Raw genomic sequence first — 17775 nt, forward strand, 5'->3', positions numbered from 1 at the left:
ACAAAAATTAGTAAGAAACCAGGTTTATCCTCCTCAAGCTGGAGGTGGTAGTGGAGTCATAAACTTTACGTTTCAATGGTCTTTTCAAAAAGAAATGATTACCATGAAAGAAACGTGTGCATAGCACTAGGGCAACAGAGTAATGGGGAAGTAACTGCTGGGATGTGAAGGAAGGAAAGTGTACATGTGCAAGACATTCAGGCAACAACAGTCCAGTGCATGAGAGGTAAAAAACAGAATTCACGTTAATCTGTAATTTCCCTCAGCTAATGATATTACCAACAGCTAATCTAAACCAGAAACCCTGGAATCATTTGTAACTCCCCTTTCTCCCTCATATTAACCATCCAAACACCAAAAACCTGTGGCCCCTTAGCCCGAAACATTTCTTGAATTGTTTTCTGGTGCCTGCATTTAATTCTGCCTTCACTAATACTCCAAGTATCATTAGACGAATGGAGTTGGATGTGGACCGTCAACCCAGCATCAGACTGCTCCTTGACAACCTCTGTGCACTGTTGGTTATACCCAAGAATAACAGAAGTAGAAGGGTGGGAAAAAATGAAGAAACAGAGCTATGTCTTCAAGAAATACAGATAAGGGCCCAGAGGCCAGGGAGTTTCTTTGGGTGGTACAGGGCACCTGATTATGTGTATACTCTGAAGGGAAGGAGTCAAGCAGAAACCAGAAACACAAAAGATCTAATTAAGAGAAGGAATAATTAATAAAGTTCCAAGAGGAGGACGCAGAACAAAGGCAAAGAAATAAATCTTGGTAACAAGTAGAGACACAGCTTCTTCAGAGAAACAGAAGAAGTGGAGTAAGAGACAGATGGATAGAAACCTAGATAAGTTCAGAGGCTCACGAGAAGCAAGTTGAGACCACACCAAATATTTGCTTCACGGTGTAAAGTCATCAGACAGAGCTGGGGGAGTCCAGACCACAAGGATGATAGCAGCTTTCTCCTAAGAAGCATGGGAGGAAGGAAAAAAACAGACTGGCAGGACAAAAGGCCACAGAAAGTTACATTCTCTCCTCTTCTCAAAAAGAAAAGTATCAATAGTCCCCATTGGATACTGTAAATTTCAGGTGGAAGAGCAACCAAAAAATAAACAAAATTTTAATATACAGAAATTACGTATTTATACAACATTGTTTTCCTTTTTACCCTTGTATCAATACAACTACTTTTGAAATAATGCAAGTGATCTCCCTTTAAATATAACACTTAATATGCAATAGAGAATTTGAAAATATATACAAAACAATAGAGATTAAGAAGAGGGACGTAGTGAATTTTAATTTATTGGAAAATGTTTAAACATGCTTTACCTCTCGTATTTCATGGCCAGCTCCTCTATATGACTGCAAATCTTCCAAGATACCTTCTGCATCTTTTAATACTACATTCACCTGATTATAAATTTCCTTCTCAGACTCTGTAGGCTGGGCATCTAAATAGCAGGAAAGCACAAAAAAATTTACAGTCACATGATTTTTTTTTTTTTTTTAGTACATGTATAACTCTAAACAATGAACAATCTCAATTTCTAAAGATGCCTAACGTTTTATTCAATGTTAACTTCACACTTCTTAGAAAAGACTGGTAATTTTTTCATACTTCTACATTTGAATAATTAGCCTCAAGTTTGAAATATCACAAAGGAGCAAGGAAACATCAAACATTATTATTTAAAGTTACAAATCATGGCTTGGTATATATCGTAATCATTACCAATGACTGTGAATGCATGAATAATGATTTACTTTAATCCAACAGAAATGCAAGGTCTACTAATGTATCTTGTTCATCTCCAGCTTAAGACTCCCAACTATTTTCCTACAAAGTTCATTTTAATGACTAAGTTTTGATATGAAAAATTAAAAACTATTTTAAAAGAACAGTAGTTAGATGCTCTCCCTTTTCTACGGACCACTTTAAATTCTGTGCCAATGAACTTCTGTGCTGATGAGCACAAGGTCAAGAGTCCTGTGCAGAGGAGTTCAACTTATGACATTGCTCCAGAACGAGTAGGCTGCTGAAAACCAGACACTTTCAGCTGCAAAGCTGTTACTGAAATTTTGAAATACGAAATCAAAAGCTGACTCCCCCCATTCTTGGGACTGAGTGAGAGAAAAATGAAGGGAGAATTACAGTCATAAAAAGCATAATCAGGAACACAAACATATGGGCATTTCCACCACCTGTGGTGTCAGCCACAGAACATATGCTAATAGATGACTAAATCTGGATTTCTCTCTGCTAAACTCGAGGTAACAGAAATCCTGTTTTTAATAACTTGGTCATTTGTTTCTCTAAGGAGGAATAAATCTTTTTTATTTAATACTTGGGTTTTGCTTTTTTTTTTTTTGCTTGGAGAAAAATGGGCAATCTGTGAAACTGAGTTTCTCATAAATCATTCCAATTAGACCATGTTCAATGCTACAGTTAAGGCATGAAGCACTGAAAATGATAAACACCATGATTAACATAATGTTTTAGAGAGGAACTGTGCTGGCTGAATTCCTCCCCACAAACATTTTTCTTCCGGGGAAAGGGGAGGCAGACCAAATTGATAGTATGAATGGAGAGCATTTCTGAGAAGTCCCTTTTGTCTACCACTTGTGAAACTAGTACTTAGACTTCTCTGCACCCACTTCACCTCCCCACAAATATACAATGTCTTTCTTTCTTTCCTTAGAAAAGTTAAAGAAACTTAGTTCACACTTAAAACTAGGGAGTCCACATGCCCAATAACTGTAACGTATTTATTTTGCACATGGGCAAGTCAGAATTCAATTCCACCTCTTAAAACCTGCCAACTAGTCAAAATACACCAGTTTTTTTTTAAATCAACAGAGTATCAAATTTTAACTTCAACATACTCAAAAAGTACAGCAGCAACAATAATAGAGTATCATTCACGTGCAAAGCTAACTTAAGAATTTGTGTTCTCATATCTTGCCTTATTTTCCAAATCTCCTCTAAAAAATCATCTACTTTTTTAATAAAAATACTGTGACAAAATAGTTACACAAGAGGAGCCAAATTAAAACTACTCTGTGTACAAAGTCATAGAGGGATTACTAGGAGCAAATACTGATATTACAGCTAAATGGTTTTTTTAAAAATCAGGGTTTGTCATTTAGCTGAAGTAATTTTCACATTTAGCCAGACCATAATCTCCAAAGTAACAGACACACACTAAAAAAAAAAAAAAAAAAAAAAAAAAAAAAAAAAAAAAAGCACACCTCGCAACTTTTATACTTACACCAGATGCAATAGGGAAAAATACTTTTCTTACATGCAAAACAGCAGTGTTATACTTTTTCATATGGAATTGTGAAACCACAGACATAACATCAATAGTAGACACAGATCATCATTTTACTTCATGAAGTGGGAATTCATGACAAAGGACAATATTTTGACTGTTATATATCAAAAGAGATTTGTCAAGTTTGAAAATACTGAACTGTATTTTTGGTATGGTGACTAGAAGTTAACAGAAAAATGTAACACTGAGACTTACATACAAAAGAAACATTATCAAGTAGATTTAAGTAGACCTTGGAAGTGGTTAATAATTATTAAAAGTTTAGTAAGTACCAAGAAATTTAAAAATAAAGGAGAAGATTCCAGTTCCCCCTAAGGGTGGAAAAATACCCAGCACCACACTGATTAAACACTGTTTAGACTATCACAGGAAAGTCACATTTATAATTTTGAAAGCTGCTGCAGACTGCTGTAGATATGAAGACAAACAAAATAGCAGACAGGTAATAAGCACCACGTTACTGATAGCAAGTCATGCAAAAAGGTGGGAGAAAGACTATAAAAATAAAGCTTTTTTTCAAAAAATGGTATCATATAATGCAACCAAGACTTGTCACTTTGATTTTTCACCGCAAAGAATGAAACACTGTATTACCTAGAGAAAAATCTACCACTTAACCAGCTAACAAAAGGACGAAATAAAGTATCAACTACTGGGAGTAGGAGTAGTGATCAGTCACCAAGCTAAGTTTTAAAAAGCTGTTCAAGGGAATTGAAAGCATGTTTTAGTTGCTCTCATTGTTTGCAGGTAAAATTAAGTATTGCAACAATTTTGTACCACTTTCCTATTAAGGAGTCACTGAAAATAACTGCTGAAACTCGATCTGTTCTGGGACAAAGGGGGCAAAGAGCAACTATAGAAGAAAAATAACAAAAAGCAAATCGCGTAAAATTTGCAACTGTGATATGGAGTCGTTCTGCTTTGGTCTTGCCCTCAATCATGCGGTAATATTTCCGATCTGTCTCCAGAAGTCTCATCGAGGCAGGGACCTCGGTGCACAGTGCATACACTGTATACAGCAGGTAAACTCAGTGCCCAGCAGATTTTCTGTAACACGTATTCAGTGAAAGAATGAGAAGGTACAGAGATATAAATACACCTCCAGCATAAGTTGAAGGAAGCTATAATGCATTTTTACCTCTGTACAAATATAATCCTACATCATTTTAGAAAAATAAATCTAAAAAAATGCCAGAATAAAGATATCCCAAAATACAGGGCAAAAGCAACTGAAAATATGCAAGAGGTAAAATGGGAAAATAAAGTTAGACTACAAGAGTGGATATCAGTAGTTTTACAAGATTGTGGGGGACAAGTCACACAAAAGACACGAGAATTAGAGGAAATGTATGACTAAATGGAAAGGCACTTTAACAAAGAATCAGAGAAAGTAAGACTCTATTCCTCATTTATAAGCCACCACCTCTGTTTACTCTATTTCGGTCTACCTGGAGATAAGTAAATCGAGTTAACTAACAAATACTAAACTTCTACCGTTTATAAACCATTATGTGAAGGTTGGAGAGGGACATAAAAATAAAAGTCCCTCTTCTCCTGAGAACCACAATTTAATGAACTAATATACAGAGTGGTTATTCAGGCTAAAGATCTGTCATTAGAAACAGCTCCTAATGTCATGATAAAATAAGCAATTCCAAAAACCAGAAGAGGCTACACAGCCCCCAATTCAATGCTCTTTTATATACTGCCATTAGCATTAACTGCTGCCAAAATTCATGAGGCAGTTCTGGGCTTGTATCTTAATTGAACCATTATTCTTAAAATAAAATCATACAGGTATAATTTCAGAAAAAGGCCCTCTTTCTAGTACACCTCAAGGGTAGATAACAATGTCTCACTGAACACAGAAATGTCACCTCATGCCTTAAGACCTTTGTAGATGCTGTTCCTTCTCACTACAGTGTCCTTCCACTACCTTGCCCTGAAACATTCTAACTCACCCTCCCACAACCCAACTCAAAGGTCACCATCAGAAAGTCTTCCATGATGTCCAAACTACTCGCTGCTAGGTACGGTTAATTCCTTGTGATCTACACCTTGAATGTAATTATGTAAATGAAATTATCAGTTTGCATTTCTAACTTCCTAGACTGAGAACTCCCCAAAGGCAGGGGTTATATCTTAGTTATCTCTGCATCCCAACATCTACTGGCTGGCACACAGGGGGCAAGCCTTAAATGTGGAACTGAAGTGGAAACCCGTACATGTACCTGCATGCAGGTAAATTAAAGGAGTAAGGACTTACAGACATCTTCATTTTGTAAACTACAGGATTCCATCAGATGTTTTATATGCACAAGAATACTTAATGTGTACACAACTTGATACAAAATATCAGTATATCTATCTGTATGGAATTATTTCTATAAGTTGCCCATCCATAGAAATGCAGTGAGCCAGATTTACTCACTGTAAATCTAGATTTATTACTCGCTGTAAATAGATTTATTATACTATTCCATCATTCTGAGTGATGGAATGATGGAACAGTATAATAATAAAGTCAAATTACTCTCGTAACCTGAACATTATCGTTCAACCTGGAACAATGTAACACCAAATATTCTACTTAATAAAAGAATGTGGCTTTATTCTCAGTAATCACCAGGAACTGGCAAGTCAGTTGTGTTGACAATTCTTAGTCTGGCCTACAACCGTTGAAGAGAGGACCCATGTGATGGGCTAAAAAATCCCTAAAATAGTCTAATGATAAGATCAATTTTTACAAATGCATATTTCCAAAAAGAAGAAAATACGCAAATAGATGAAAGATAAAATTGACTAAGAGAACTCTAATGTTGGAATCAAAAGAAAACATATTTAAAAATCTAGATAAGAAGTAACAACAGGCAAACTCTGGCCTCATATGCAGAATACCAGTAAGTGTCAAACGAAAAGTTCTACACTGGCTGATAAAGGCAACAAATATCACCTTTTACTTTACATCTGCCTTTAACAAGTTAACACTTTACCCATAGTTCTTCATTATTGCTTATTTTCCCCCTGGTGGTGTTAGCAATTTTAACATTCTCCTGCTACTAAATTAGCTATTAAATTTTAAGGATAATGGTCCAAACCCCCAAAGACTAGAAAACCAAGACCAAATAATATTTACAATACTACTCATCTTTAAAATATTTAAAATTCATGCTTCTCACTTGACCAAAACATGATGCTAGGTTTATAAAAAGATCAAGTGCCAAGTCTTGAACAAGATCTTGACCATATCAAAGCCAAGATTCTGCAAATGTAAGGAATTTGAGACAGAATAAAAAGGAGACAGAATAGCAGAAAAATACACAAGACCAGTTTGAAACAGATGCAGATAAACTAAAATACAGCTCTAATGTAAGTCGCCTCGTCTGAAAGAAGAATCTTCAAGTCAGCAATCTGCTTAACATCCCCAAGCTGATTAAAATTCATGCTGAACATGCACTTAAATCGGCATTGTTAAATTGTTGAGAAGGGTCAAGAAAACTAACCTTCATTTAATAACATCTTCCCCTAAAAACCCAACAATTTAATATGGTCCTGATATTGACATTATTCTTTGCTAGCCTGTACGCAGGACCCAAACTGTAACAAAACATCTATAGGAATGTAATAAAAGTAAAAGAACATATCAGAGACCACAAATTATTCCATAAAATGGAAGTAAGCTACAGACTGATGTGTTCCTACCAACTGTCCTGGTTTACAGAAAAAATATTTAAATTATTCACAAAGTAGAAAGAACTGTGTAGTAGCACATAAACTAAAGTGAAGTTGATGGAGAATGCAATGACTCTCTGGGGATAGATTTTAAGGGCTTTGTTTTTAAAACCAGAAAAGGTCTTAAATTTTAAGTATTTAAAAATCTGTTCAAATGTTTTAATTTCAGATGAAAATGCCCGGGATCACACGACTTATAACCTTCTATCTCTTCACCCTTTCCTAACAATTTTCTAATAACGTAAGTTAAAACAGCAACATTCACACTGAAACAACCAATTCGATATCATTGTTCCCAATTAGACAACCAGATAAGCTAAAGCGATACAGACAGCCAAAAAGCAAAAGCTTTCCAACATGCACAGGGGTCAATGACACTTACCTGCCACTCTTAGACCATATTACAATAGGTCATGCAACATAAAACAAACAGAAGGCAAATTACTTAAAGGTCTGTGAACCCATTATTTTTCTTTTTATTTAGAGTTAGAACAAAAATGAATTCCTGAAATAAATACATATAATGAGTTTAACTTTTCAAATTATCTGTAAAGATTAAATAATTAAGGTTCACACTTACCTTTTAATATTATGCCCAAATTACTGAGCTTTGAATGGCCTTCATGAACAGATTTGTATTTAAAATACTTCAATAGATACATAGAATGATTAAAACCTAGTCAATTTTTCTCAGCTGCAACAAATTTTTCCCCAAATATGGCTTCTATTAACAAATCTCAAAGTAGCATTTGTCCTTTCCACCACAATTTTTTCATACAAATGTTTTCATCGGAGTATCTCAAATGTTTTCAGTAGAGATCTCCAGTTATAAAATAATGTCCAACCAGGAGATAGGACTCTCTCACAAAACTTCAAGTGAAAACATTTTACTACAATGCAATCTATAAAATATGATTTCCAGTTCTAGAAGGCACCAGAAATTTTACTCAAACAATTCATAGCTCAGTCATGCAAAGCAGTTAAAAAGATGGCAAAGTGGAAACATTCGTTTAGTGCAGGACAGACGCAGTCTACGGCAGGCAAAGAGAAATAGATAGAAAATCATCTTCTCACTTTCAAAATCAAGGAAAAAATTTGGCCCCTGCTCAAGGTCTGTGCATGTCAAAACTTTAAGAAGATTCCCCATGTTAAGGTACCTGTCAAGACAAGAATGAGAAAAGAGAAAATATCCCTTTATAAAAAAGAACATCTGAAATTTATTTAAAAAAAAAAAAAAAAAAAAGTAACAGGGAAAATGTTCATTAGGCCATGAATTCGTCCTTCAGGGTTGCCCAGACTGTGCTCTGGCAAACAGCAAACCAGGTTCTCAAGGTGTTGGTATGTAGGACCTAGAGGTGAAATGTGGTTTTCCTGCACACAATGGCACAACTGTTGCTCTACTTCTTCTCAAAATTCTCCCAAGACAAGTTTCATTAATGGCCTTATAATGAAAAATTCTTTAAGTATTCCAATAGTGCTAGTATTCTGAAAAAGAAATTTCTTATCAAGAATCATTCACATATAATCTTGTTTAATATTGCACTGAAACAACAATTTATTTCAAAGCCAAATATTAAGAGTTTGGGCCACAGCTCACCTTTGCATTTCATCTTAACACAGAATATTCAACTTACTTCCTGCATGCCATTAAATAATGCATATATTTCTAACCAAATTTGGATTATTTGTAAATTTGTGGAAGTTGTTTAAAGTATTGATTCTGGATATGCAGCACGATTCTGGTTTTTTATAAAATTATCAGAGGATTCTGAGCAAACACTGCTGGGCGTAGTCACCAAGGCATACTATTAGAATGTTCATCATAAGGCTGCTTGCTTCATGGACTAATGAAAGGACAGCACTGGCTACAGACTCAACATGATTTTAGCAAATGAAAAACTAAAGAATTATACATATGATGGTGATGTTTGCCTACGACTGAGAAAAAAATCATGCAAACTTTGTTTGATCCCCATATCTTATTAACAAATATTCGGGCCAGCCTTCACTGCGGTGTGAATATAGTTCATCTTTCACCTTTACCATTATGCACCAGCTGTGAAGGGCTAAAGAGACTTACTTTCAAAGTCCAAGAAAAAATGTGCTGCATTGTGGTCTATGTCCCTGGTTAGCACCTTAATGAGATTACCCATGCCAGCAAACCTAAAAATAAAAATGGCAACATCATTTAGTTCCAGTAAAAAAAATTTTAAGCAGAGGCCTGGGATTCGGCAAAGGCTGGCTTGCTCATAATTACCAACAGGTGCAGGTTTATATACTTCTGGCATTGAAAATTTGGAACAACAAAGGCACATTTGGGTCTGAGTTTATAGCTCCTGTCCCTCTTTTCCACATATCAAAAAAGTTACATAAAGCAAGATTGGAAAAAAGATTAGATTTTTTACATATTACTTGCAATATTTACATTTGATTAATATCTATGCTAGTGTTACTCCTTTAAAATGTTTGAGGCATATATTCTCAATTTAAATTAACATCAAAAATAGATCTCTCAAATAAGTAAAGACTGAGACCATTATTTTTAAATAATAGGGATAGTTTCCTTCTTGCAAAATTAAACCCTAATGAGAATACTAGGAAGATGGCATTCAAACCACATTTAACCATTAAAGACTAAAGGAAGTTATCAATTGATGACCCATTTAAAAATTTTTACCACACATAAACCAGTATTTCTTACATCGTCTATACTCCTAAGGTTAATCAGACGTTTCACTGTTTCACTCACAGACTGATAATTCAACAGTATCAACTATATACAACCATGTGAAGTATGTCACTTGGAAGTTAACACAGCAAACAAGCAAAAGGGAGCCAGCAAACATCATCACAACTTAGTAAGTTTGCAGAGGATGAACAGTAAAAATAAGGCATTGGCATAAATCTTGTACCAAAATTTGCCATGACTCAGGGAGGATGAAGGTGGAAGGAGGTGTCAGGAACATCCAGGAAACCAAGTTGAAACCTTGAAGTTGCAGTAACTCTAGGGAAGGCAGACTATGAGATCACAGGCACCCCACATCCTCCCCTCTCCAAGTTTCAATATGTTTTCTCCAAATATTAACTGTTGGCAAGTATGAATGAAATGAAAACATAAAAGTAACAATTAATCAATGAATCAACATTGATTGTAATTAATCAACATTTAATCAATGAAAGAAGACATCTTATTATTCACCCCCATAATAAAAAAATCTGAAAAGAGTTAGGACTTTCAGCCACCTGTGTGGTCCATTCCCCTCTTCCTCCACCTACTACTCCCTGGGCAATGGCAGGGGTACCTAACTTTAAGCTTCCCAAAGAGGAAGTAACAGCATATGCATAACAGTTACTTGCTTTAAAGGTCAAAGTGTGGCACAGGGACACACACACTTCTTAGAAAATGTTAAAATTTATTCACAAGTGTTAAATTCACAAATGTTAAAATTTATTCACAAATATGATAAATACTGAAAAGTCCTCTCTCTTTTAAAACAATATTCCTCCAATGGGAGAGGTCAGAATCTATCTTATTTTTGATATTAAAATCCTTATTACACAGAATTTCATTGGAAAGATTTTGTACAATGCGTTACACAGATGGATAAACTGAGGTTAAAGCTAAGAGGAAACAGTTCATCTTAAATACCTTATACACTGTAAAAAGTTTAATTCTAAGCTTTTATACACGGAAAGTACAAGCATTTTTCCAAAATCATCACATCTAAATAAGATCTCACACTGGTTACCAAATTTACTCAAGAGTTACTTTTTTCCTTTGAAACCATTTGGAAATAGTATATCTCACAGCTTTAATTTATGGAGTATTTGTTTCCAAACATATATAAATTCCCTACCAAGAACTAAGAGCAGATATACAAAGAATTACCTAATGGTATCAAAACTTCAACTACAGATGGGAAATACGCATAAGAAGGAAGTGTAATGTCTCTAAGAGGAAAAAGGCATCACACCGTCTGGTGGTTAAGAGTGTACTCTATGGAATGAAACCAGAATTCCAACTCCAGCTGACAAGCTGCCTGACCTTGAGGATGCTAATTAATCTTTCCGGGACTCATTTTCTTCAACAGTAAAATATACAAATCAGAGTAACTATTTTAAAGGGTTATGAGAACTCAGTGAGATTAAGCACTGACTTGTTAGCACAGTGTCTGGCACACAAAATGCCCAATAAATGTTGGCTGTTGTTGTCACTGTCACCTGAAAATCACAAACTAACTCTCAAAAAATAAGAGCTCTACTTCTTTAATACAAACCAGAGTCAAGTTATTAATGAATTTCAATGTTAGAAATCAGAGTAAATAACAAAGCCCAAGTTTAGTCCATTTTTGCCAAGAAATATCCTATGAGATCATCATCAGGTACAGGGAGGAAGGGAGATTAGGTTTCCTTACCTTTTTACTTGTATGCATAGTCGATCCTCAAGGAAAATAATCAAAATTGGCCAAGTTTGTCTGCTCCGTTTTCCCACATCTCCCTCTGTAAACTTCTTCCACTATTTGGTCCTTCTTTCAAGGCACCCTAGCCTAATGTGACCCTAAACTGCTCAAAGTGCATCGTACTTGGTCCTGACTTATTCACTCTCCACAAGTACTCAAAAATCTAGAATTTCTTACCTTTTATCCCAAACACAGACACTTAGTTTGAAAATGGCCCAGCGTATCTGGTACAGGTTTCTCAACCCCAGCACTATTAACATTTGGGGATGAATAATTCTTTTGCGGAGAAGGGTCTGTCTCATACTACAGGACATTTAGCAACATCCTGGGCCTATTTGTACTAGAGGCCACGAGTAACCCAACACACTAGTTGTGACAACCAAAAATGACTCAAGAGATTGCCAAATGTCCCCAAGAAGAATCATCCCTGGTTGAGAACCACTGATGTAGTACAACTGTGGTCCAAGGCAGAAAGTCTCCTTACCATACAACAGTCAAGGCAGATCTAGTACCCAAAGCACATTGTATGTGTCTCTTTGAACAAAAACTCATGGAATTTGGGGAGCCAGCCTGGCTCAATTGGAGGAGCATGCGACTCTTGACCTTGGGGTGATGAGTTCAAGCCCTGTGTTGGGTGTACAGAGTACTTAAATAATTTTTAAAAGAAAAATTTTTTAACGTTTATTTATTTTTGTGACAGAGGGAGACAGAGCATGAGTAGATGAGGGGCAGAGAGGGAGACAGAGAATCCGAAGCAGGCTCCAGGCTCTGCTGAGCTGTCAGCACAGAGCCTGATGCAGGGCTCAAACTCACGAACTGTGAGATCATGACCTGAGCTGAAGTCAGACACTCAACCAGCTGAGCCATCCAAACATCCCAAAATAAATAACTTCTTTTAAAACTCACAGAATTTTTCAAAGATCTGAAAACAGTTCACCATAACACTATCAGTTGTCATATCTTTTTAATAATGATAAACAAATTAAAACCATATCCCTGTCTGGCATAGTTTAACTCTTTAGGCAAAAACACAACAAAAAGTCCCCATCATCCTCTGACTGCAGCAAATATGAGATGGTAGCTAACTGTCAACCTGTCAGCTCTGGTAGGCACCAGATGGCGTGGGTCCAAACTCCAGCTCTGCCATTTCCTTCCAAGCTTTGCAACTGTAGTCAAGTTTCCTAATTTCTCCGTGCCTCATCTGTAAACTGTGCATAATATGAATATCCACTGCAGAAGGTTCCTAAAATCATTAAATGGGTTAACAGAAGCAAAAACATTCAGTGACTATGCTTGGCAATCTCTTTGCTGCAGAACCCATGGAATGTGTGTGGCAGCCCTATTTCCTGCCATACAGGAAGCCAGTCTGTCACAAAAGGATAAAGCCAGCATGCACTAGAGAAAAGTGTCCTAAGGTCCTCAAGTCATTGATTTCTATCTCTACTTGTTCCTGAATTCTAGCTGCCACTTCCCTCAGTTTAGCTGCTGGATTTTCCTCTGGTTTTAAGATATCCTAAGTTCTTTCAATCAATTTCCTTTTTTACCTGTTTAGTTGAGGTGGGTTTCCATCATTTACATCTAAAAAAGTTCTAATAACATTTCTAAGTTTCAGATTAACAAATGAATGTGACAAAGAGATACTAAAAGATATAAAAGATTTTTCAGATTATATAAAACTTGGGCCAAAACATTTGATATACTTCAGAAGCACAATTTCAAAGTAAATAATGAATATTATAATTTAAAATAATAAACTGTAAATCTTACAACATCTGAATTTAGAAGGAAAAATCTAAAGATTCTCTTTCAAATTACTTGTATCGTAATCCCTGGATTAAACTAAATATTATAAGCATTTACTAGAAAGCTAAAAAGAAATTTAACACACAGACACCAGATCCAGGTTACTTCAAGTGTTCACAGTATTTCTGGTAAAATTCTGCGACTAGGAGCCTTTATGTTACAGGTCTGCTTCAAAGTTCATGAATTATCTGGAAAGGAACTTGCTCTTCTGGGCCTAAAGTCTGTGGAATGTATTTTTGAGCTCATGAAAGGCACTTAATAAATACATTAGATCATTTTCCCGTAAAACATTTGAAAAGAAGCTTCTTTAATTAGAGAAGCCAACAGAAACACAACTGTATGTTAATACACTATCGCCTCCCTTTCTACAAAATTCCTAAGAGATGTTGTTGCTTCATTTACCCTTTTGAGCTCAGGGGGGCTTTATAATGCTCTCTTCTGCCTAGAATGCTAGTTGCAAAGATTTTCCCATGGCTGGCTTTTTTTTTTTTTTTTTTTTCCCATTCTTCAGGCCCCTCAAATGTCCCCTCTTCGGACTAGTTTTTGTCTGCCATCTTTTTGCATAGAAGTTTACCACTACATCTCATTACCTTCTATCACATCACCTAACTTCTTCCTTCAGCATATTGAACACAATCTGAATTACTCTATTCGCTTAGTGTCAGTCTCCTTCACATCCACTTTATAAACTTCGTATACCTGGGTGAGGGATGAGAAAAAAGAAAAGCTCACAAATGTACTGCTTAGCATCCCTATAAATGAGGATTTCTTCAATTTGGCATTGTTAACATTTAAACCACAGAATTCTTCGCTGTGGGGCTGTCCTGGGCACTGTAGGATGTGTAGCGGCATTGAAGGCCTCTAAGCACTAGATAACTGGTATCACCCCAGCACCCGGTTGTAATAACCAACAATACCTCCAGATGTTGCCAAATACCTCCTGGGGGCAGAATCGCCCCAGTGAAGAACCTCTACTTTAAACATATGGCCACTAACACGAAGCACAGCCTCAGTTCCGCCCCATAATCCTACTATGCATCTCCAATCAACCTACTCTCCCACTTGACCAGGTGACCGTTCCACAAGGCTTGATTTTTCATCTCAAACCTCTAACAATCTATCCTCCATCCTCACATGCAAGACATGACCTCACTACATTGTTTACAGAAAAAAGAAAGAAAATCCTCTACTGTTCTTTCTACCACCCTTTCTTCATCAATAACCAGTCTACCCTCCGCACCTGTTCCTGAGACACAACCTGGTTCTACAAGGCTTCATGTCTCCTCTACATCATCTTGCCTGTCCTCCTTTTTTTATTCATTTATTTTTAAGTTTGCTTATTTATTTTTTGAGTGAGAGCAAGCAGGGGAGGGGCTGGGAGACAGGGACAGAGAGATTCATTCCCACACAGGCTCCGCACCGTCAGTGCAGAGCCCGACAGGGCTTGAACTCATGAACTATGAGATCATGACCTGAGCCGAAATCAAGAGTTGGATGCTTTACTGACTGAGCCACCTAGGCGCACCCTTGCCTGTCGTTACAGCAAGAACTTGCCACGTAAGCTACCTATAGTTATTGCCTTCTACTTTTTACCTCCCACTCTTTCAGCTCATTCCAATCTGGCTTTTATTCCCACCAATACAAAGAAGCTGGTCCCTGTCAAGGTCACAGAAACCTGCATCTGGCTAAATCCAAAGGGCAATTCTCACACTTCAACTTACTGGATCTCTTAATAGCCTTTGACCCAGTCTGTCACACGTCTTCCTGAAATACTTTCTTCGTCTAACATTTAGAACAACCCATTTTTCCCGAGTTTCTTTCGTACTTTATGGCTTTTCTTTTTCCATCCCTTTCCCTTTGGCATCGGTAGTTACTTCTATCTTAAACAAAACAAAAACTTACCTTGACTGTGCTTCCCTCACCAGTTCCCACCCTACCCCTTGCTTCTTTTTGCAACAAAATTCCTCAAGAGAGTGGCTTGCACTCATCTTCTTGTATCTCTCTCCATCTCTGTTAAGCCCCCTCTCTCCAACCTGGCTTCTGCCCAACCATATACCAACAAAATCGTTCTGGCAAGGTCATCAAATGAACCGCATGTTACTAATCCCAATGGTCAATTCTCAAGACCTCACCTTACTTCCTCTGTCAGCACCGCCTGACATAACTGACTCTCCCTCCTCCTCCTCAGTACACTTTTCTCATCAGTTTAAAAGACACCCCATCTTACCTCGTTCACTGCTATTCTAGCCTTCTTCTTGCCACCATCACCTCTTGTCAGGATTATTTCAAAAGCCTGCTTCTACTTTTGCGTCCTATTACAATCTGTTTTTGTTACAAGAGGCAAAGCAATCTCTTAAAAATATAAATCAACCACATACCTTCTCTGCTCAAAAACATGCAATGGCTTACTGACACACTCAGAATAAAATCCAAACTTCTTACGAGGCCCTACAAAACCCTACATGATCTATCCGACGTCCTCTGGCCTCACCTCCCATTGTTCTTCACAACAGCCTGTTGCTGTTTCTCTAATGCAACAAGATTTCTCTCCTTTGGAGGCTCTGTACCTTTTTCCCTAGCTGGAACGTTCTGTCCACGGACCTTCAAGCGACAAACTACCATACTTCACTGAGGTCACTGCTTAATTAGACCACCTCAGAGAGGCCTTCCTTGACTAGCCAGCCCATCTGTAGTATGGCTTCCTCTTCCCAAACCAGTGTTTATCACCAACCATACGTCTATCACGTATTTCTACCTTTATCTACTTGCTGCCTGCACTGCAAGGTGCACTTTTAAGAAGGCAGGGGATCTGCTGTAACACCACTCTACCCCCAGCACCTGGAACGCTCGGGGATGTTGTACGTAGTATAGACATTTGATGAATGAATGAATGACTGCAAAAACACAGAAAACTAAAAATCTGTGAAGTTTCAGAAGTGTTCCAAGAAGGGGAGAGGAAAAAGCAAAATAAATACAACTGAAAACTGACAAGAAAAGAAAAGGCCTGGGAATTTAGAAAGAGCACATGTTTTCCTAGTCAGATCAATGAAGTCTGTCTCTCACTCTCTCAGTAAAAGCCAGTAGGCTTCTGTGCAACTAGTAAGAATTTTTGAAATGTTAAATATCAGAGAAATAAAGTGATAGGAGTATACATGAGTATCCAGAAAGTCTACAGTATGCCCAAATAACAAAGCAAAAACATAATATCCTCCCAGAACCATAAATATGGCTCCAAAGTAAAAATGGAGACCAGCCTATATCATAGTTCTCATCTTTGGAAAATTGAGGAGCATTCGTAACATTAAAGGAAAAGAAAAAAAAAAAAAAAAAAAAAGCTTGGAAAATGTGGGTTTAAGTGTTTAGCTTCCTTTTTAAACCATTAAGTCTTCCCCCAAAAGTCCTATTTGGGAATTCTTCAAATCTGAGAAAGAATTAAAAACAAGAGTGTCAATCCTGCTCTGTCAAAATTTTACAAGGAGGACAAACTCCAATATCAGCCCAACATCCATTTTCATCGTCAACACAGATAAGTGAACAAAGAACACAAAGAAATATGATAAAGTGTTAGAGAAAAAGGAGATACTGAAAAACATACTTTGTTCTCTCTAAAAAAAAAACTTCACAACAGATTTTATAAGAATGCTTTAATAGAATTCCATATCTTCCAATTTACAGTGACTAAAAGTGTGTGAATGGGGAAAAACTTATCAAACAGTAACTATAAACTGCCAACCACTTCTGGTGTTGAAGACGAAGAACTTCTTGTATTTACCCAAGCTCTGAATCCTAGGCAAAAAGGTCTTCGAGAAAATACAGTACTATAAAATGGTGCTGAATTATATTCTGTTGTGCATAAAAACATTATTTAATATTACATATGCTATTTCTCTGTATCATCAAGACATTTAGATCTGTAGAAACAACGGGAAGCCTTTAAAATTGACAAGATAGTGGGTTAATGTGGAATTCAGCCACACTTTGGCTTTGTCTGCCAAGAAATTTCTGGTTCTCATAAAACATGTACCACGAATGTAAAGAAATATTAACAGAATGGAAAATCAGTAATGAAAAATATGGTCAAATTTTCACTGACAGTGGCACACATATGATGAATGGAGGCCAAGAGTAGCTAAGGAATCCCAAACTTGAGCTTTGTTCACACTCTTCAGCTGCGTGTTCAGAAACTAATTATAACACCATATAACAAAATATATTTTGCATAAGCAAAAATATAGTAAATCACTTTCATAATTCTCCAAAAACAAACCACCAGATATACAGGAGACTGGGGAGTTGTTTTGTCATACACTCAATCAAGCACCTAAGTTTATGTTAAAAAAAAATCTACTTTAACATTAGAAAAAATTAATATTACACTGCCAACAGAAACAAAATTACTAATAAGCAATGGTTCTTTCAGATAAAGTAATTCACCTGCTGGA

The 17775-nt window shown here is 36.6% G+C and overlaps 1 protein-coding gene across 11 annotated transcripts in view; it reads right to left on the reverse strand.

Moving 5' to 3' along the window:
• CYRIB (CYFIP related Rac1 interactor B) overlaps positions 1-17775 on the reverse strand; it is a 148636-nt gene that overhangs the window by 23236 nt on the left and 107625 nt on the right. For 6 of the 11 annotated variants that reach the window (XM_023248576.2, XM_023248580.2, XM_023248575.2 and 3 more), the window contains 2 exons: positions 8145-8227; positions 1333-1454 (listed from right to left, as the gene is read on the reverse strand). In XM_023248576.2, the coding sequence (XP_023104344.1) occupies positions 1333-1454; positions 8145-8217 (195 nt within the window). In that variant the 5' untranslated portion in view covers positions 8218-8227. Of the gene's footprint in view, positions 1-1332; positions 1455-8144; positions 8228-9150; positions 9234-17775 lie in introns of all 11 variants that reach the window. The other 5 variants (XM_045049999.1, XM_023248582.2, XM_023248584.2 and 2 more) reach the window with 2 other exon arrangements.

Source organism: Felis catus, chromosome F2 (assembly GCF_018350175.1).
Source record: "Felis catus isolate Fca126 chromosome F2, F.catus_Fca126_mat1.0, whole genome shotgun sequence".
NCBI lineage: Eukaryota > Metazoa > Chordata > Mammalia > Carnivora > Felidae > Felis > Felis catus.